This window comes from Trichechus manatus, unplaced genomic scaffold (assembly GCF_000243295.1).
Source record: "Trichechus manatus latirostris isolate Lorelei unplaced genomic scaffold, TriManLat1.0 scaffold00013, whole genome shotgun sequence".
Taxonomy (NCBI): domain Eukaryota; kingdom Metazoa; phylum Chordata; class Mammalia; order Sirenia; family Trichechidae; genus Trichechus; species Trichechus manatus.
In genome coordinates, this window is record NW_004443949.1 from 24,736,390 (window position 1) to 24,759,381 (window position 22,992).

Below are 22,992 nucleotides of genomic sequence, written 5' to 3' on the forward strand. Positions count from 1 at the left end.
AGTCTCCTTTAGGCCAGTAAATCTGGTCTTTTTTTTTGTGAGTTAGAATTATGCTCTACATCCTTCTCCAGCTCTGTCCAGAACCCTCTGTTGTGATCCTAGTCAGAGCAGTCAGTGGTGGTAGCCGGGCACCATCTAGCTGTACTGGACTCAGTCTGATTCTGTTACTTTTTCTATAAGAAAAGTCCCACAGGATGATAGTTTTCACCAGTTGGCAGCATGCGTGCATTATAAACCTTTAACAATATGCCATGAAAGTGCCTTAACCAACTTGGTGCAGTGAATCCTGAATCACAAGCCACACATGTTCACTACATCACTATGTTACATAACAGGGGAATGGGGGTGGGGGTTATTCATATTTCTCATCACTGTAGCTAAACAAGAAGATTTAAGAAGGATAAATATGTGGTGTCAGAATATGTCCTGAACCTCCAGAGAGCAAATCAAATACTAGTCGATACTTTTGGCTTAGTAAGAGACCCTTTTAAGGAGCCCTGGAGGCGCAGTGGTGAAGTGCTTGGCTGCTAACTGAAAATGGCAACAGGTTTAGTTTTTGGTTAAGAGACCTTTTTAAAAAAAAATGTAGGTTTACTGAATATTGACTGGCTGGCTTTTTATTACCCCAGTTGTGCAAACAGTTAGGGAGCATGACTGTAGTATGGGGATAGGTGGGCAACTTGTAGTAGCTGACCTGGAAAGTTACTCCTATTCTATGTTTTTATTAGTTACAATAATTAAGAGTCAGTCCATTCTCCTTGCTACACATTTATTCAGATTATTTTGAGATGTTGGAATCAAAGACAATTGTGCTTACATGGCCTTTACTAGGAAGCTTTTAACTGCAGACTGGACTTCTGTGTTGTTGCCAAATCTTATTTGGCAAGTAGAAACATCCAGAATACCGTTCTCATCTGGTGTACAAGGGACTAGTCAACAGCCAGCTAACAAATCCAGTGGTAAATTTTGCTGTAATTGATAAAATCTAGTCATATGAAAACACGTATAAGAGTATAGGTATGTAAATCTGTGAATATATATATATATATATATATATATACACACACAGACACATATACATAAATTGTAATTCTGATGGTTGTATAGTATCAAAATGTTACAGCATAAATACAAAGAGTATCATAATGCTAAAATTGATGACTGTAATTTTATTTACCTCTCGGGAATCAATTGTGCTATTGATTCCACAGCAAACGTGTTTTGATTAAGATCATGGCAAGATGTGTATGACAATAATTCCAAGTTATTAGACCCTATTACATATTTAAAGTCTATAGTCTTCTGAGATTGTATATATCTGATCTGAGCTTAGAGACATAGCGCTATTGATGTTTTGTTCCAAGGACTGTATCTTCAATATTGTATAATTACATGTTCTTTCCTGGATGGCTTAGAACATCTGTGATGCTCAGTACTTATGGTAAACAGGGTTAGAATCATGAATGCAGAGATTAATATACTTCACATATATTAACATGATAACTTTCAGGTATATATACAGATTGAATCTGTAGTAAGTGAGTTTAACAGTTAAGGTTTGGTTCCCTAGCTGCGAACGTTTTTAGTTACAGTGTTTATTATGGTTGTGTCTGTGCAGAATTCTGGAAAGTCGTGGAAAGAGAAATATTTCCAGGAAAAACTTGATTTCTTTAAAAAAAAAAAAACACAAATGTGTTTTATTTTATTCACTTTTACATGAAGCTGAGCTGTACATCCTGACTTTACCACATGTAGAATTGTTCAAAAACAACAACACAACCGTGATGAAAATACAGTGATATTTAAATGTGCTAAATAGGACATGGACTCAGTCAGGTTTTCTGTGATTTATCAGTTTTTAACTTCAAAGACTCTGGTTAGCTTGCATTTTTTAAACTAATGAGTTTATCACAACCAGTGGGAAAATGGTTGAAGTATATCAGCTGTAAATTGGTACAAAGCACTAAAAGGGACATTAGCCTGTAATCAGATTCTAACAGTTCATTAAACCTGCCTTTCTAGAATTGCTCTTTGTGTTTTCCCCTCCTTAGCGTGGGCCTCCCTTATGAGGCAGCTTCTTCCTTTTTCATCTGGGCAAGACCTCCTCCAGGGTAGGAAGCAATATCAACCCATCCTTCATTGTCTACCAGCCTAACAACCTAGGGGATGCTTTGTTACAGTAGATTTCTGGTGCTGCTGTGAAAAGCAAGGCTCTCTGGCTGCAGGATGGCCATTCTGAGACTGGATGGGGGCATGCCAAGCTGGCTGCTTCCAGCCACGGAAACAAGCAACACATTAGGATTTGAGATTCATGTCTGATGTGTAAACAACCACAGGCCTCCATGAAAGGATTTCAAGTTTGGAGCAAATTAACTGAGCTGGCCAGTAATACCACAGTTCCTTCTACTCTAAGCTGCCTGTTAGGATGCGGTCTCACTAAAAAGTATGGACAGGTCAAAAACAACAACAAAAATTAATTATTCTGCTAATTTTAATAATATTGTGCATTTTTAGGGAAGAACATGAAAATAATTTGTTTTCTTCTTTGAATTGCCTAATAGCCTAGGTGGCATGGAGTTTTAAAATGCCCATTTATTAGCTCTAGAGTTAAATGTGCTTTTTCTTTTTTATGATAAGAGACCTTGTAAATTTTATGTCTTAGAGTATTTTTCTTCAACAAAAAGAAGAGTTAAGAAATATGAGAAATAATTAGTTTCACTTCACTGCACTCTGTTGGTATCATTTGGTAGTAAAAATGTTTAATTTATTATTTGTTGTCATGGAAATATTTTTTTCTTTGACTGTCAGTTTGGTGGGAAAGCAGCTTATGAAAGGTGAAAAACTGAGGGTTTAGAAATATATTAATATTTGTCACCATGTAGGCAAAATAAATAGAAACTGACTTTTTTTCTTTTAATAAAACACTAAAGTCATGTGTTTACATTTACTGAGCAAAGATAAACACTCATGTAGAGCCAAATTTAGTCATACCAGTTTCTTAGTAGTCATTATATAAGGCAAAGTTTGCATTCTAAACATGTTTTAAAATATAAGCCTGATTTTGACTTTAAGTGGGTACTGACTTTCTGCCTCTTCTCATGGGTTATTGACTTCAGGAAATCCCCAAAGCAGTGAAAATTAATAGACAATAACCTTGGTTTCATCTTTTTATAAATATCGTTTAAAATTCTGTTGAGCCACAATAGAGATAAGGTTTTCCTTTCAAGAAGTACTAATTTGAGCCAGACATATACCAGAAAAGAAAACAAATTATTTATTCCTTGATTATGACCTCAGTTTATAAATTCAACCTCACTCCTAGACATACAATGGTCGTCTTAAAAATATTAAATGTTCCAAGATTGATGTGTAGAAATTCTCACTTGACCAGGATTGTCATGGTATCAAAATTTAGTATACCTAGATTTATATTCTTATTTTTAAAATTATTTAGACTTTGATAATAGTGTAACCATATATAAATTATTTTTTTCATTTTATCTTTTTCTTTATGGATTTCTGCCCAGGAACCTGACTTATATTTCCTTCCAGTATTGCAAAAGTGTGATGAATTGTTCCAGCCCCATATAAATTAATGTAAGGTTTCCATATTCCAGGTTATTACGGTCTGACCTCCAACCCAGAGGTCAGAGAATCAGAGTGATTAATTCAACATCTTGGCCATTACTTCAAATGAAAGTTCAGATTGGAGGGATAATTGGTTATGCTGATAGTCTCATTTAATTACACCTCATTGTTAAAAAATTAGGTTACCCTACTGAACGTACTACAGTGAAGAAAGACTCTACCAGATGTCCTCTTTTGAATGTTTTATAGCTGACTTTCCCCCTCTCTCTTTTTTTATTCTCAGAATATCAACACCTTTGAGAACAGAATGTTAATGCTTGATGGAATGCCGGCAGTCAGAGTCAAAACAGAGCTGTTGGAATCTGATCAAGGGGTAAGCAGAGGTTTCCAGACTATGCCCTCACTACCCCCTCTTTATGATAGTGGCAGTCATTTCCAGAGCATCTGGAGGCTTGTGGAACCCTTCTGTTTTTTGCCCTTGCCTAAGCTTTTATCTCTCTGGCAAAATCATCCAAGACTGGTTGATTCTCACCCACTTGTAACCTCAAATATTACTCATTTGCAAAAGATAACCTTTCTGTAATTAGGAAGGAATAGTGACCTCATTAGATATTATGATTGTATTTAAATTGGTGCATGTTTTGAAAAGATAATAAAAATCCAAAGCAAAGAGGAAGGATTAATCTATAAGGTGTGAATGTAATCTCAATATCAAAACAACTTAGTTCTTGGTAAATTAGGGAATGACACAGAATTACAAGTATGGAACCATTAGATGGATTTCTCTTTTGACATTTCTGTTTACCCATTTCACTCCATAAGAACTAGTGGGTAGTTGATGTATTAAAGTCAGTGAATTTGAAAAGTTTATAAAAGCAAAAGATTGGAAACCAGACATACTGGATACATTGAGCTTGGAGGAGCCACTGACTCTATTGCCTGGAAACAACTTAAAAGTCTTGAACCAAAAGCATCCCATGACATCATGTTTAAACTAAACAACAGTATAGCTCATTTAATAAAGAGTGTTTGCTTTGAGCATTACATTCTTTTAAAGAATTATCTGTATGAGATTAAATGGATAGCAGTAACTCTGAAACACAGACAGAAACTTTAACGGGTAGAGATAGGCAGAATGGTGACACAATGTGATGTATGTAACCATTGTCAATGTGTGTGTAAAAATTATTGAATGGGCATATGTTGTGTATATTTTCACTGAAAGAAAAGAAAAAGAAAGGTTCTTTACCTAGCCAAATTGATGAATTCGTTTATGACTACTGAAAAATATAAAAAACAAGAGCACAGTAGATTTTTTTAAAGAATATAGAAGATTTCATAATTGCTAACATTTATAGCTTTACTAGTTACAATCAAAATAAGGTAGCATGATTGCTTACAGTGTGGGCTGCCCACTTCATACAGAAAGGGGGAAGTACTGTTCATGTGTCCAAGTGCACACTGGCTTCCTTTCTTATCACATATCCTCCACCAAAGCACCACAGATGACTGAAAAAAGGACATAAATCAATATATAGTCTTAACCTCATTAGTATATTTCCTATTTAAAAAATCAAAACAAAAAACAAATTAGCAATGATTTGCAATTGAACAATCAAAATAAATCAAAATGTAAATAGCAGCATTGTAATATAAAAAATCAGTGTGGATGAGTTCATCTAGGATCCCATTTAATGGATGGGGATACTGATATACCAAAAGGATTTCAGTATGAGGACATCCAAAGGCATGTATGTGGAGGGTGGTATTAGAGGGTCTTTTAAAAAACTTCCCCATTCTGAAGAGTCTGTGGCAGAGTATGCAGCATCTCAGTATATATTTGTCCTCTTCAGTGTAAGCCTGTGTTTGAAACAGATCCCCATCATGGTAGAGGGTGTCATTCCGTCTTTATGATCAGTGTTGTGTTTTCTAGCTCTAAAGTGAGTTTTGCCGAATATGTCAGCCAATAATGTGACTCTTCAGTTCTATGCAAGACATAGTAACTGACTCACGTAAATTCAGCCCAAGATTTAGGCAATGAAGCATCATGAAAGAAGAGACGTTGTAGCAGTTTTTCATGTTACTTGTTAGTGTAGGCTAACATTCGGAAAAAGTCATGTGTTCACCTCAATTTTCTATCCTGACTCATTGGTTAAACTGTATATCCTCCAAACTGTCTGCATAGTTTTTACCTTTACTGATTCAGACCAAACCATAGGAAGCATTTGTTTTTTATCTGCGGAGTTCTATTTTCTTAATTCATTTCATAGTCTAGATGCATTATAATCAGTTTAATAAAATCAAACCAGTTTCCGAGGAGTCATTTCAGACATGGCAACCCCATGTGTGTCACCGTGGAACTGTACCCCATAGGATTTTCAGTGACTGATTTTTCAGAAGTAGATCTCCAGGCCTTTTTGCTGAGGTGCCTTTGAGTGGACTCAAACCTTTCAGTGAGCAGCCGAGTGCATTAACTGTTTACACCACCTAGGAAGTTCCTGGGCAGTTAAGACACTTGGTGCTCACCAAAAGATTGGAGGTTTGAGTCCACTCAGAGGTGCCTCGGAAGAAAGGCCTGGCAGTCTACTTCAGAAAAGTCAGCCATTTAAAGCTCTATGGAGCACAGTTGTACTCTGACACACATGAGGTCACCATGAGTCAGAATCGACTCCAAGGCAACTGATTTTTAATAAAATGCATTTCTGCACAACTCATGTTGTAAGTTTAACAAATCATATAGACCATAACATTTGTTTCAGAGAGGATAGCTTGCTGATTAAAAAGAAGTGAAAAATCAGTCTGCATTTTACAGTGTTACTCTTATTTCATAATACGTTCTTCAGCTTCGTTAGCAGTAAATCTGTTCAAGCTGTGCATGTGGGAGAAAGAAAACAAGTATGGAAAACCTGTCAGAAAATATGACCTAGAGCAATGGTCAAAGCCGGGATAGTGCATTGTTGTCAGTAGGCCTGGTGATCTTCAACAACATTCAAATGGTTCTTTCCCTTTCACTACCATTTTTCAGTTTTAGGGTAAGGCTTGCATGAAAGAATTAGGTGCACAAAAACCAAAAGCCAATATTCACAGAGATTTCACAGTATCATAAGGACCCCATGCTACACAGAAAGTATTTTTTTTGTCCTTTAGTAGGGAGAAGAAGAATTGTGGGTTCATAGGTTTTATTTAATGCCTGTTCATTAAAATCAATTTTCCTTCTTTTGACTAAAGCTGATATTAGTATTTTATTCTTTAAATTAGATTGTGCATATTGAAAGGAAATAGAAACTTTATGTACTTTTCCTGTAGTTTTGTGTGTACTTCTTAAATATATGACAGGTAAAATTTCATCCTCTTCTATACTAAAGCTTCAAGAGAAGCAGCCTGCAGTGTTGATGAAATGTATCGTGACCTAACTCTTTATAGAATACAATTATTTGTATTTCACAATTTGTAATGCTTTAAGTCAACCTTCCTTAAAATTAGAAATAAAATCTCGTATTTCAGTGAACTTTATCTTTGGTCATTTTACTGGATTTTCATTGGGGATGAGGCAGTGGGTGGTGGGTACTCTCTAATTTCAGAATCGAATCGCAGAACTATTTTTAGGTAAGGAAGGTAAAAATTTTGAAGATTTCTTGGCTTCAATCTTCCATGACTCCTAATTTATGATTAAAGGGTGATTGAAGTTTTATTCTTCATAAGAAAATGTTAACATATTGGTGAAATTAAAATAAATAATTGTAGGTTTGATTGTGGGCTTTGGAAAAAGAGGCGTATGTTACAATAAACAAAATGTTACAGAAAACCTCTTATGTGTCACAAGAATGAATGAGGAGATCTGAAGAAAACCAATTTGGTACATTGGTTGGAATCTGTAATCACTCCTGAATACCTGGTTTTGAGACTCTGTCTTTAGGACATAGACATTAACCTCAGGCTTTTGGGAGAAGAGAATTTGGTCGGTCTTCCACACTGCAGGCAGCATTTTAAAGATATGCTGCTTTACATGGACCTTCTGTTTCAATGCATCGTCAAGACATATGTTTGTTCTCTTTTGCTTGCTATAAATAGTCCCTTAGGTTGTCTGCGGTCAGCTAGTCTCTGCATGCTCCCCTCCTCTCCGAGGAATTTAGGACCTGATGTGTTCATTTCTGAGCTTACAGAAAGACCGTGGAACAGGCCTAGGTTAGCCACTTGGTTTTCTCTCTTCTGAAGAGATCTAGCTGCCTTGCCACATTCTCTTCATAGTTTTTGCAGTGTGTATGTGAGCATGTCTCTTCAATCAGGATGTAAGCTCTTAGAGGGCAATAACTATTTCTTATAGTTCTCTTATATCTTTTGCATTTCCTGGCATGTGGTAATTGCTCAGCAAATACATGATTTATTAAACTTGTCCAGGCATTATAACTGACATGGTGAAAAATATAAAAGCAGTCAATACCTAAAGCTAGTCAATACTTGGGTGTAAACCTGCACTCTGTACTTCGTAGGGTTGTTGCAAAAGGAAGATTTAAATTGGAAATACTGGAAATCCACATTCTCACCGGTGTTGGAGGTTTGTGTCTTGTAGCCATATGAAACACATTTGTTGTTATTTTGTTAGGTGCCATTGAGTCAGTTCCGACTCATAGCGACCCTGTGCCTGGTCCTGCACCATCCTCACCACTGTTGCTATGTTGGAGCCCATTGTGGCAGCCAGTGTGTCAGTCCGTCTCGTTGAGGGTCTTCCTCTTTTTTACTGACTCAAGCATGATGTCTTTCTCCAGGGACTGGTCCCTTCTGATAACATGTCCAAAGTATGTGAGGGAGCACTCTGGCTGGCATGGCTATTTGACACCGTGTGTGCCTCCTGTTTGGACTTCTCTGACTTTTGCATCATTAGTGATGTAATATCTAAGTAGATTATTATTGCAGTTTCCTGAAATATGCCTTCACTTTTCTCCAGGCTTGTTGGGAATCCAGCACACACTGTTAAGCAGCCCACAGGAAGGGCATGGGCTCTTGTGATACACTTCAGGGGCACAGCAAGAAGTGTTTGAATGACTTTGTCAGTGACCTTTGGTGCTTTGCCCTGCTGTTAAGAGCTTCCCAAATGCTGTCAGCCTTTGGATGTACTAGCATGTTGCTAAGGAAAGGACTAAAGCCAGGCAGAAGACTGCTAGAATTATCATACTGAGAGATAAGGCAGTATGTAGAGAAAGGGTATTGCCTCAAAGACATAAAACATGATTTTGGGGTGTGATAGTGTTATTTGGTCACATTAAAAAAGGACTTTTGAGTTCATATGCTTCAAAGATAATTGCAGAAATATTTACAGATGAAATGATATGTTTGGGATTTGCTTCAAAATATGGGAGAAGAGAATGGATGGAGATAAAGATGAAACAAGATTTGTCACTATAGGGGTTTATTGAGCTATTCTGTTTACTTTTGTACATGTTTGAAATTCTTTAAAATAAAAAGTTTTAAGAAGAAATGAAGAGCTCTCTAAGTAGTAATGAATACCTAAGTGCAGAGGCTTCAGAGGGAGACATGGAAAAACATTCCTCATTCAGCATCTTAGTTTCCTAGTGCTGCTGTAACAGAAATACCATAGTGGGTGGCTTTAATAAACAGAAATTTATTTTCCTTCAGTTTGGGAGGCTAGAAGTCTGAATCCAGGACACTGGCTCTCGGGGAAGGCTTTGTCTCCTCTGGGCGAAAATCCTTATCTCAACTTCTCTAGCATTTTCTTTGGAATTCCTTGGAGATCTCCATTTGGCATCTGTCTTTCCCCTACTTGTGCTTGCTTCTGTGCCTAATTTGCTCCTTTTATATCTCAAAAGTGATTGTCTTAAGACACACTAGCTTTGTTAACATAACAAAAAAAACCCTATTTCCTAATGGGATTGCATCCACAGGTATAGGGGTTAGGATTTACAACACATATTTTGGGGGAACACAGTTCAGTCCATAACACTCAGTCAGCCTCATGTGTCCCAAGGCCTGAGGAATCAACCACCAGGAAGTAGCTGACCCAAGACCCTGCACCAACCATAACAGTATTGAAGCACGTAGTTCCCCTGCCCCTCTCCTCTTGTAAAGGTGGGTGCACTTCTGAGCTGTGGCCTGGTAGGTATGGAATAGTGGTGATGGTGTGGCAGAGAGAGGAAAAGAGATTGGTAGTTTTGCCGATTTTAAGTGCTCTGTGCGGTCACAAAAGTGTATCAGTGGTTGCCAGGAGAAGGGGATGGGGAAATGAGAGTAATCACTTAAGAGGTTATTAGGTTTCTGTTTGGGGTGATCAGCAAATTTTGGAAATGGTTAGTGGTGATGGTTACACAGCATGGTGAATGTAATTAATGTCACTGAATTTTACAAGATGGGTTAAAAGGGCAAAATTTTTATGACATGTATTTTACTACCAAAAAAAAAGGCTCCTCTGTGGACCCTAAAGTCTCTCAGCCACAAGCCATATAGGATGCAGGTATGACCTCAGATAGTAGGGTCAAATCTATAGTTCGTGTCTTACTAGCAGAAAATGTCAGCCCTGATCAGACCAAAGAGACCCCTATGAGCTCCTAAAGTTTAGCTGTAGGACCAAAGAGAATAATGGAGACCTGTGATCTTTTCCCTTGAGGCAGCTTGCAGTAACTTTAGCAAACCATCCTGCAGGATATTCCTAACAAGGTGTTGAGAGTATTTCTGTACCACAAACAGCTGATTAGCACCATTAAGCCAGCTATCTTGTAAATTTCTTAGAGCAGAGCTTTTGCTTTATGTTTCTCATTATTCCTCATCAACCCAGCACAGGGGCTTATGAACAGTCAGTGCTCAATAAATATTGATTAATTCAGATGCTACTTACTGTGAGAGCCAGTTTGCCACTCTGTAGAATTGAGTGGATTTTGAGGTGGGTACTATTTTGGAAAAGACCCCAATCCTTGGGCTTAATAAAGAAGTACGGACAGACGCAAGTATTGTAGCTGAATCTACAAATGAGCTCTGGGATGCTTGTTTAAGACAGGTAATCACATTAAAGTTCAGTAGCATTAGGTAAAACAACCACAACAACCTCGACTTTTTTTTTTTCCTCAGTGAACTACTATGTTTAATTTCACATAAAAGATTTAATGTATGTCTGAATGTAAAGGCTTAGTAAGACATTATTACTTTAATGGCTTCATCGGCAATGAAGAAAAGGCATTGTACAAATGCAACTTGCATTACCGTGTAACAGGGCCTCATTATTACCTCCCCTACTGTGAAACAGGGGCCAACATTACTAATAAATTGGTAGAATTATCTTGAAAATATGAATTTGCTTATCATTTAATATTCTCTGATGACCCACTGCTTGGGCTCTTTTGATCTGTAGTGAAATCTTTGCATGACACTGCCTGGCTTCAAAGGAAAACATATGCAGAAGCTGTGTTACTGCTAATATGAGAAGACCATTTTTTAAAAGCAGGAGAAAAAAAAAGTCTGCCCTTGTAAAACTCATATTTTAGGGAAGACATATCCTCCACTAAAGAAGCAAAGAGTTGGACTGATTTTTAATAATGTCAGAATGGCCAATAAATGTATTAATAGAAAGAATTGAAAATCAATGAGCTGTGATAGTAATTATAGATAGTACCCAAGGGAAATATAGCAGGCAGACAAATCCTTTCTCTCTGGGCCTGCCCTGGGCAAAGCTCTGAAGTTGATAATTCTGCCTGCCTGCCTTCCCTTTAGCAACCTACTTTCACTTCCAACTTTGTTCTCCTGCTACCTTACTCCAGACATCCCAACCCTCTGATTGTGCTGTGATGCCACAGGATACCAGCAGATGGATGACCAACTCCAACTGAAGTCTCATTAATTGATGAGGATGTAAAATCTTTTCCAAAGGTTATTTGCATCTTTATAGGGTCAGTGCTTTATAAAAACGAATACTTCTTAAAGAAATTCCGTGCCCTGAATAATTTGGAGATTTTGATTTGAGGCAAATTAACCTTTCTGGAATATTTCAGTGTATTATTCAAGATTGTGGTCTACTCCATCAAGTAGGCTTTGTGGCTGAATGGAAAAAAAAAAAAAAAAATCTGAACCATGAGGAGAGTGTATCTTTAGATGTGCTTTCCTGTACTAACACTGCATACTAATTCACAGCTGATAAAGTGCCTCACAAATAATATCTTATTTAACCCAGTGGGATTTTGCTTCTGACCATGAATGACTAACTGCTATGGGAATTGACCCTCCACCATTCACAACTAGAAAACCAGACAAAATATATGAAATGATTTTCACATACTGGACAACAGGCAGTTAAGGACCGTGATCCTTGAGAGAAGGCCAGAAAAGGAGGTGAACCCTATGATTGCCTCAGCTTACTACCCAAAGGCAGTTTCTAGCTGCAAAGCAGGGAAGGGGGAACTCAAACAGAGGCTTGTTGTTGTTGTGTGCTGTCAAGCTGATTCCCACTCATAGTGACCCTTTAGGACAGAGTTTAACTGCCCCATAGAGTTTTGTAGGCTGTAATCTTTACGGGAGCAGTTTGCCAGGTCTTTTCTCCCTTGACGTGGCTGGTGGGTTCAAACCACTGACCTTTTGGTTAGCAACCAAGTGCTTAACCATTGTACCACCAGGGCTTCTAAACAAAGATGAGCAGTCACAATAAGTTAAGCAAGCCATGATTGGGACTTGGAGAGGCCAAGGCAACTAATTTTGAGGGGAAGAATACGAGAGAGGAGGCATTTGCATAAAGAGAGAGTTGTGGAAATCTTTGGAGCAGTTCCCTCAGGGTTTGGCTGAGTAGTGATTTGCTGCATGTGTGTGAGAGGAAGACACAAATGAACAACCGAAAGGCAATATACTAAACAATTCCTGGACCTCACATAAAGCTCATGCAAGCCAGAGTATAGAGACTTCATACACGGGCACTGGGTAGAAGACTCAGAGGATCATAGTGGAGCTGAGCTAGTCTCAGGAAAAATTCTGATCTGAACCCTTAAAAGCAAACCTGGAAAGGACCAAATTGATCTGCAACTTACTTAACTGTACCAGAACAAAATCCAGCACTCTGAAGGAGTATATCAAAATCTGGTGCTCAACAATGTAAAGTCACAATGTCTGGCATTCAGTCAAAAATTATCAGACATACAAAGAAGTAGGAAATTATGGCCCATAACAAAATGAAAAAAATAATCAATAGAAACATATTCAGCAATGATAAAAATAATGAACTAGTAGGCCAGAACCTTAAAACACCTATTATGTAGCTTATAAATATGCACAAAGATATGGAGGAAGCATGAACATGACAAGAAGAGAAATAGAAGATATAAAAAAACTAAATGTTGAGACATGAAAAATGTATTTAAAGTTTAAAAATGCAATGGATCATATTAATAAACGCTGCAGAAGAAAAGATCTATGAACACATAGCCATAGAAACTATCCAAAATAAAACACACAGAGATAAAAAGACTTAAAAGAATGAACAGAGACTTAGTGAGCTATGGAACATTATCAAGTAGTCAAAGATAGGTGCAATTGGAATCCCAGGAGGAGGGGAGCAGGCAGAAAAACACATTTGAAGAAATAATGACTGAAATTGTCCAAATGTGTTGAAAACTCTAACGTCACAGATTCAAGAAGCTAATGAACTTCAAGCAGAAGAAACCATACCAAAGCACATAATGATCAAATTGCACAAACTAATGATAAAAAGGATAGTCTTTTTATTTTATTTTTTTTAATTGTGCTTTAGGTGAAAGTTTACAGAGCAAATTAGTTTCTCATTAAACAGTTAATACATAAATTGTTTTGTGACATTGGCTGCCAACCCCGCAATGTGTCCACACTCTCCCCTTCTCCACCCCAGTTCCCTGTTTCCATTCGTCCAGTTTTCCTATCCTTTCCTGCCTTCTCATCTGTGCTTTTTGGCTGGTGTGCCCATTAGTCTCATATACATGATTGAACTATGAGGCATGTTCCTCACGTGTGTTATTGTTGGCCCTATAGACCTGTTTAATCATTGACTGAAGGGTGAACCTCAGGAGTGACTTCAGTACTGAGTTGAAAGGGTGTCCTGGGCCATACTCTGGTGGTTTCTCCATTCTCTGTCAGACCCGTAAGCCTGTTTTTTTGTGAATATGAGTTTTGTTCTACATTTTTCTCCTGCTCTGTCCAGGACCCTCTATTGTGATCCCTGCCAGGGCAGTTGGTGGTGATAACCTGGTACCATCTAGTTGTTCTGGAATCAGTCTGGTGGAGGTTATCGTAGTTATGGTTTGTTAGTCCCTTGGACTGATCTTTCCCTTGTGTCTTTGGTTCACTTCATTCTCCTTTGCTCAAGCCAGAATGGAACCAGTAGGTGTATCTTAGATGGCCTCTCACAGGCTTTTAAGACCCCAGACGCCACTCACCACAGTCAGATGTAGAACATTTTCTTTATAGACTGGGTTATGCCAGTTGAGCTAGATGTCCCCCAAGACCATGATCCCGAGCCCTAAGCCCAGTAGCTCAGTCCCTTGGGGCATTTGGATGTGTCTAAGAAGCTTCTGTCACTTTGCCCTGGTCAAATTGTGCTGACTTCCCCAGTATTGTGTACTGTCTTACCCTTCACCAAAGTTACCGCTAATCTACTATCTAGTTAGTATTTTTCCCTCCCCTCCCTCGTAACCATCAAACATTGTTTCTTTCTATCTGGAAACATTTTCTTGTATTTTTATAATAGTAGTGTCATTCAGAATTTGTCCTTTTGTGTTTGACTTATTTCACTTAGCATAGTGCCCTCTAGGTTTATCCATGTTATGAGATGTTTTGCAGATTCATCATTGTTCTTTATTATTCCATTGTGTATATGTACCATAGTTTGTTTATCCATTTATCTGTTGATGGGCACTTAGGTTGCTTCCATCTTTTTGCTATTGTGAATAGTGCTGCAGTGAACATGGGTGTGCATATGTCTATCCGTGTGATGGCTCCTATTTCTCCAGTATATATTCTTAGCAGCGGGATTGCTTAGCAGTGGTATTTCTATTTCTAGCTTTATTAAGGAAGCACCGTATCATTTTCCAAAGTGGTTGTACCATTTTGCATTTCCACTAGCAGTGAATAAGAGTTCCAGTCTCCCCTCAGCCTCTCCAACATTTATTATTTTCTGTTTTTTTTGGTTCGTGCCAGTAATGTCGGGATGAGATGGTATCTCATTGTAGTTTTGATTTGCATTTCTCTAGTGGCTGGTGATTGCGAGAATTTCCTCATGTGTCTGTTAGCTGCTTGAATGTCTTCTTTGGTGAAGTGTCTGTTCATATCCTTTGCCCATTTTTCAATTGGATTATTTGTCTTTTTATTGTAGATGCTGTCTTAGTCATCTAGTGCTGCTACAACAGAAATACCACAAGTGGATGACTTTAACAAAGAGAAATTTATTTCCTCACAGTAGAGTAGGCTAAAAGTCCAAATTCAGGGCATCAGCTCCAGGGGAAGGCTTTCTCTGTCTGTCAGCCTTCTTCTCATCAGTGTTCCTCCAGACTAGGAGCTTCTCCATGCAGGGACCCTAGGTCTAAAGAATGCGCTCTGCTCCTGGCACTGCTTTCTTGGTGGTATGAGGTCCCCCTGTCTCTTTGCTCACTTCTCTCTTTTATATCTCAAGAGATTGCCTCAGGATACAATCCAATCTTATAGATTGACTCCTGTCTTACTAACACAACTGCCACCCATAGTCCCTCATTAACATCATAGAGGCAAGATTTACAACATATAGGAAAATTACACAATACCAGGAATCATGGCCCAGCCAAATTGATACACACACATGTTTTGGCAGACATAATTCAATCCATGACAGATGCATTGGATTTTCCTATAGATTTTAAAGATTAGGCCTTTGTTGGATATGTCATAGCCAAAATTTTTTTCCCAGTCTGTGGGTTCTCTTTTTACTCCTTTTGTGAAGTCTTATGATGCGCATAAGTGTTTAATTTTTAGAAGATCCCCTTTATCTAGCTTATCTTCTGGTGTTTGTGTATTGTTAATTATGGTTTGTATCCTGTTTATATAAAGGGAATAGTCTTAAAAGCAGCCAGAGGATTAAAAAAAAAAAGACACCTTACATTTGAAGAAACAAAAATCAGATTTCTTGTCAGAAACCAGTGAGGATAGAAGAAAGGAAGTTATTCAGGCAAAAAGGAAAATGATACCAGGTAGAAATTTGGATCTACACAAGGAAATGAAGGTCACTCAAAGTGACAAATACATGTGTAAATATAGAAGATGTTTAAAGGAAAATTGACTGCTTAAAGAAAAAATAATAACAGTACATTGAGTTTTAACAACTAGGTGGAGTTCATTAAAAAAATAGTGGAAATGAACTGGAATAAAAAAACAATTCATCTAAAAGAAGTCAGGGAAAAAGGAAAAATTGACAAAGAACAGATAGGAGAAATAGAAAACAAATATCAAGATGTTGTATTTAAACCCAGTTGTATCAATAATTATATAAAATTCAAATGGTTTAAGCACTCTAACTAAAAGACAGATTGTCAGATTGGAACAAAAAGCATGACCCAACTATATGGTATCTATAAGAAACTCCTTTCAAAATAAAGAAACAGATAGGTTAAAAGTGAAAAAGATATACAAACACTAAGCAACAACAACAAAAAACCATTGTGCCTAGATTAACATCAGAAGAAAATAGACTTCAAAACAATGATAAAATGGGACATTTCATAATGATAAGGGATTGATTCATTAAAAGAACGTAGCAATCCTAAATATTTATGTGCCTTATTAAACCTTTTGAATAGAGGTAATATTTTCCCCACAAGTAAGTAAAATTGTAGACGTAGTGTTTCCAAGAGCACACAACCAGTAAGTAATAGGGACAGAACTGGAGTTCAGGTCTCTAAATCAGAATCTTTTCACAATTTCAAACTATATATTTATTTTTGTAGCCCAATTTTGATAGTTATCACATTGGAAATAATCTGATATGAACTAATTCCCACTATAATATTAATGTTTAAGAAGGATTTAATTCAGGTCTTATGAAAAGTTTTAGTTCAGTACCCCTGTAAATGCAGAGGAGCCCTGGTGGCATAGTGGTTAAGAGTTCAGCTGCTAACCAAAAGGGTCAGCAGTTCAAATCCACCAGCTGCTTCTTGGAAACCCTATGGGGCAGTTTCTACTCTGTCCTGTGGGGTCGCTATGAGTTGGAATCGACTTGAGGGCAACGGTTTGTAACTGCAAAAGGTACCTACAGATATTCAGAGATCTTTGCACAAAGTAGCCTGTAGTAAGTACGAAATTTTTTGAAGTTGCTCTTTTATCTTAATTTCCTAAAAATTTAAAAAATATTTTACTTAAGATGTATATGTTTTAATATAAAATACTGTTTTCAGTTACTTAACGGTCGGTAAAAATGTACAGAAATATTCCATGCTGTTCAAATGGAGAAAGTACTATTTCACTGTGTCTATTAATTTCGAAAATCAACAGAATTGAGCAGAACTGACACCACATACTAGACTCAATTTCTAGAAAACTTATATTTTCTGTCTATCATAGTATTTTGAGAATGTAGAATTTCATAAATATGTAGCAAGGTAAAAATGCCAACAATTTTTTTTCATTGCTTCACAAATTATGTCAAAGTTATCACTGAGGAAAATGTACATTACCATACTTAACCACATTTGTCCTGGTATAAATTTTGATCAGTTTAATGTCTTTTCATGTCTGTGGCCGGAGGAAGAATGAAGCTGTCTGTGATCCACTGGTCGTTCCTTTCCTTGTCTTAGGGAAATATTGTCAAAAGATGTTCTTACAGAAGAAATATGTACTTCTCATCAGTTTTAAATGAACTATGAAGCACAGATGACTCATAGTCCCCATGATCAACTCTCTCCTTCCAACTCCCAAAACTTCAATTTCATTGCTATGTTCTTGTCATAGTTAATTATATCTTTTCCAATAAAGACATGCAGATAATGTTCAATATTATTCAGTCTCAAAATCTGTATCTGCTAAATAAGACAATCTAGCTAGTCTTTAAAATTAAGATAATTAATTTTTCTTCTTTTTTTAAACCCTTGGTTTATTTATATATTTTTTAAAGAAATTAATGCAACTGTGAGTTTAAAAATTCCAGCCTCCCTCAGTTAAGTTAGTTATAGCTATGTAGTGGAACAGATTTCTTGGGTCACTTCCTGTTTTGTTACATATTTCATATAAAACATGAGAAGACCATTTAAAAATGGATCACGAGTATATTATTTTATATACTGAAAAAATAAAAAGACAATATTTGAGGTGAAATATTTTCTGTGAACAATGCAGTGGCAACTGGTAGATTTTAGGGACATAACAGTCTGGATATTATTTTGCTCCCATAGATACGACCTCCTCATGGACATGATCATGTATTTCCCCCCCAGTCAATATTATACTGACCAAAAACTATACATATATTCTTGAAAATTTCTTCAGTTTTTTACTATGAACTATTTTGCAAAGTAGCGTGATTTTCATAGACGTCATCATTATTAATATGGTAAATGATTACTAATAATGTAATATGGCAAAACCCTTAACATATTTTTTTTATCAAGTCAGCACATATAGTTATCTCAGTCCATTCATATGTCAGGACTGTGTGCTGCCATTTCATCCCAAATTTTATTTGCCACAGTGACGTGATTTTCACATTGACATTTCCATAAATTATCTAAGTGGACACTTTTGCCTTAATCCTCTTTTGATTATTATCCTTGAGTTTTTTCACGTTTCTATGCAGCGTTTTTGAACCCTAGACGTGTTTCTGAGAAGGATGTAAAACATTTGCCTATATTTAAATTCAGGTGTAGGAAAGGATTTATAGTATTTAGCTAGAATAGGTAGATACATAATATAGATAGATACATAATGCTTAGCATAGTACACAGTGTATTAAGTAATCACTAAAAAGCGACTTCTCTTACAGTTGTTATTGTTAATCTGTCTTCTTAATTTTATATAAATGACATTTTGCGTTTGTAAATTAAAATAAAAATTCGTTTATTCAACATATGTATTTCGAAAAGATTTAACCTTAATGATGCTCTAAAGTTATGCTACTTTATATGACCCCATTATCAGGGAAATAATTTTACTGCCTATATATGGTTATGGAGCCCTGGTGGCACAGTGGTTAAGAACTCAGGCTGCTAACCAAAAGGTTGGCAATTCGAATCCACTAGCCGCTCCTTGGAAACCCTATAGGGCAGTTCCACTTGTCCTGTAGGGTCACTGTAAGTTGGAGTTGACTCGATGGCGACGGGTTTTTTATATATGGTTATAAGACAAAAATATATTTATATTGTGCTTTTTTTTTTATGGCTACCTTTTACCCATAATTCACACTTTAAAATACGTGTGTTTAATTCTGTATTCTTGGACTTGTTGTCCGCTATTCAGAAATACTATGTCTCTCATGTAGCTAACTTTCCTTAAACATAGAGAACTAAAGACAGTTGTTACCGTAGAAAGAATTTGGAATGTTATTCAGAAATATATATGCTTATAATAGTTAAATGAGTAATGGTTTAAAAATAACTTTCTAGTTCCTAAATTAAAAAAAGGGGCCTAACTCTTTTCTAGTGAGTATTTAGTGTTCTATTTCAATTTTTTATTGTGCCAAAAATAAAATATTACTACCATTCAAATTAAAAATATCTATTATCTTGGAAAATGATCCTTACAAATATAAAAGTGACCTATAAGAGACAAAAATAGTGTGATATATAATGTAACCATTTTTCTAAATTAATAGCATTTGCTTTTTTCTTATACAACAAATGATGCATATTGTTATGCTACATTTTTAAATAATTGGAAAAAATTCACCAAGTTACTGATATTCCCAGTGTTTGAATAACGTGCTTGTCAACATGCTTTATATTATGCTTTGAAAAATGTCTTGCTATTTTAAGAAACAGCCTGTGTTGGAAAGAGTAAAATGTTACCAAATGAAGTGCATTTGCACCTACATCATCTGACTCTATGTAGTTGACATTATTTTTCAAAACGTCTCAGTCAGCCTGTTATTTCAGTGTGTTGTGGCCCTTTGTGATTGCATGGCATCTTTTGTTTTCTGTCTTGTCATTTTGTTAGCTTCTCATGTTGTGATTTCTATCCTCCCGTGATAGAATCTAAAAAACTAAATTGCTGAGACTCTCTTGCAGCTAGGATATGGCTTTGTTGCCAGTTAGTTGTACCATCCATGAGAGAGATGCAGAAGGGAGCAAATACAAGGTTGCTTATACACGGAATGATTGTTCTTTCAGCAAATGTAGTGGCAGGATCTTCTGTTCTGCTAGGGAGGCAATGGCAAATTTTCTGGGAACAAATGCTGGGAGGCAGCAACAGTGATATTTTCATTGGAAGGGACCCATGGTGTGGCTGAGCTTTGCCCCATCCATGTTATTTCTGGCTATGTAGTGTTCAAGTTTGGTTCTCTGGCTCTCCAGGAGATATTCTGAGCTATCATATATATATATTTAAGTATAACCTTCCCCACTTAAACTAGTGAAAGTGGATTTCTTTCATTTGCAACTGATACAGCAAGAGATTTTTTCTACCTAGGTATTTCTGCCTAGATATTTCTCTGTGGTTAAGTGTATGGACCCTGCAGACAGACTAACGTATTGCCATCAAGTCTGTTCCCACTTAATAGTGACCCTATAGGACAGAGTAAAACTACCCCATAGGATTTCCAAGACTGTAATCTTTAAGGAAGCTGACTTCCACAGCTTTCTCCCACGGAGTGGCTGGTGAGTTCAAACTGCCAACCTTTCAGTTAGCAGCCCAGCACTTAACCACTGTGCCACCGGGGCTCCTACAGCCAGACTACCTGTCTTTAAATCCAGACTCCACCACTTTTTCTGTGACTTAAGCAAGCTACTTCATCTCTCTCTATCTCAGTTTCTTGATCTGTAAAATGAGGATTATATATAATAGTAGCTACCTCATGAGGTTTCTGGGGAGATAAAGAAATTAATATATGTAATACTTATTAGTTACTAACTGTTGCTCCAACCAGAAATACTCACTTTGTTGCTTTAGTTTGGAGTGCCTAGGTGGTATAAACAGTTAACATGCTTGGTTGCTAACCAAAAGATTGGAGGTTCGAGTCCACTCAGAGGCACCTCGGAAGAAAATCCTGGCCATCTTCTGAAAAGTCAGCCGTTGAAAACCCTATGGAGAACGGTTCTCCTGTGACACACCTGGGGGTTACCAGGAGTCAGAACTGACTTGACGGTGGCTGTTCCCTCTGCCCCTTTCATTTATTTAGGCCACCTCTATCTTCTAAGCCCCAGCAGAAAATCTCGAAAGCATTCCCATTGATCTCCCTTTTCTGAATGTCTGTTGAATCTATTTATAGTCACGACCTACCTAGTTTAGCACTTAATTGAGCTCAAATTGTATCATGTGTATTAACTCCCTTCTCAGCTTGATTTCAAACATATTCATTTGTTAATTTGGTCCCAACAGAATCATTTATGGTGTGGATTGCTAGGGATTAAGGTAGGCCAGAGTCTGACTTGAAGAAACCCCATGTTTTATTTGAAGGGTGATTCTCAGATAAATTTCTCAATAAGAATAGCTGCAGAGAGCAGCAGTTATGGAATACTTCCACGTGTCTTGTTCTTTATTTATATTATCTCATCTAACACTCGAATAATCCTGCAGTGATCATATCTCCACTTCACCATTATGGAAAGTTGTAGTTAACAATGGCTAAGAAACTTCTCCAAGGTCACACAGATGGTCAGTGTCAGAGCCAACTGTTTGACTCAAAAAAAAAAAAAAAAAAAAACCAAAAAACTATGCTTTTCTGTGAAACAAATGCTAGAAACATCCTAGGTGAGACAGACAAGTAAAATCATTGATTTTTGCATGTCTTGAAGAGTCATTCTCCTTATTTTCCGTATTCATGAAAAGTACTTACTGAAATAATGTCCTCTATTGGTTTAACCCATTGCTGTCAAGTTGATTCCGATTCATAGCAACCCTATAGACAGAGTAGAACTGCCCCATAGCGTTTCCTAGGCTGTAATCTTCACAGAAGCAGACTGGCACATCTTTTTCCCGTGGAGCAGCTGGTGGGTTTGAACTGCCCATCTTTGGTTAGCAGATGAGCACTTAACCACTGTGCCACCAGGGCTCCTTCCTCTGTTGATTAGGTGACTGAAACTTTATTTTGTTAATCTAGTCTTGCACATCCTTGATGTTGGAAGTGTATTTCCTCTGACTTATTTGTGTTTGTTAGTCTGAAGAAAAATGGCGGTAGCAAGTACTATTTTGCATCTCTATATATCCACTCCATGTTTCCCAGCACTTTCTTGTGCACCATCATATGGTGTTTGCATCAGTTCAGTGAGAAGATAGAATGAAGTGAGTACGGTGACCACCATTTTTCACATGAGAAAACGAGAACGTGATAATGAAACCATGTGCCTAAAGCTCAGTGATCAATAGTGACAGTTCTGGAATTATAGCCCAAGCCTTCTAACAGCCTTTAGTCAAAGGGTTTAACTGCCAGCGTATTTCAAGTGCCAATATGTATGCAGTTTAGGGTTTTCCATAAATACCATGGACAGACAGGATGGGGAGAAATCATCATGAGCTTAAGTGGGTATGTGAAAGTGTTGCCTGATGACATAGGTGGAAATGGAACTGACTCTTAATGGCAAGGGTTTGGAGAGGAGGGATAGAGATGGAGGGACATTCTCAACTCGATGGAGACTGGGAAAAAAAATGAGTGGGAATGAGGCTTATCCTTGTACAGACTGCCATCTGAAAGCAGATATTTCAGAATAAAAGAGGATTTATTAATCCTTTTTTTTGGGCAACAGAACTTTGTTACTTGTAATATAAAGAGAGAATGCCGGCCTAGTAATGATTTTTTAGGGTGATGTACAACCTCTGGGGCTCTCCCCTCTCTTAGCTGAGATGTTGGTTTTTTTCCTCCCCATCTTCTCTTTTCTACTATTCCTCATGTCTTCCTGTGGTACTGAAATTTTCAAGCCTGTTCAGCAGTTCCAGAATTCATTTCCATGAAATTGGAATGATCAGTATTTGTTCGTGTAAGAGCTGTGTTATAGTTAAGTGGTTAGACATTTGAGTTTCATGCTTCACACCCTTTCAAATTCTTTATGCTATTTCATTTATCCAAGGTGATGTTATTATAATTCTGTGTAACAGTTTGGGAATAATCCATGGGATTACGTTGGACACATTATTTTTATGGAGGCAGGGCGTTATTTGAGTACTGCTCTGTTGTGTTCTCAGTTGACTCCTAAGACGGTATGAATGTGATTCTAAAGACCCTTCATTTTACTGAAATCGAACAGCCCTGCAGACGTGCAGTGAATTTAGCCCAATTCTGTG

The 22,992-nt window shown here is 37.2% G+C and overlaps 1 protein-coding gene across 7 annotated transcripts in view; it reads left to right on the forward strand.

Annotated features, from left to right (window-relative positions):
- Positions 1 to 22,992, forward strand: part of KLF12 (KLF transcription factor 12) — a 527,148-nt gene that overhangs the window by 232,195 nt on the left and 271,961 nt on the right. For all 7 annotated transcript variants that reach the window (XM_004371422.1, XM_023726731.1, XM_023726732.1 and 4 more), the window contains one exon: positions 3,872 to 3,961. In XM_004371422.1, coding sequence (XP_004371479.1) covers positions 3,872 to 3,961 — 90 coding nt within the window. The remainder of the gene's footprint in view (positions 1 to 3,871; positions 3,962 to 22,992) is intronic.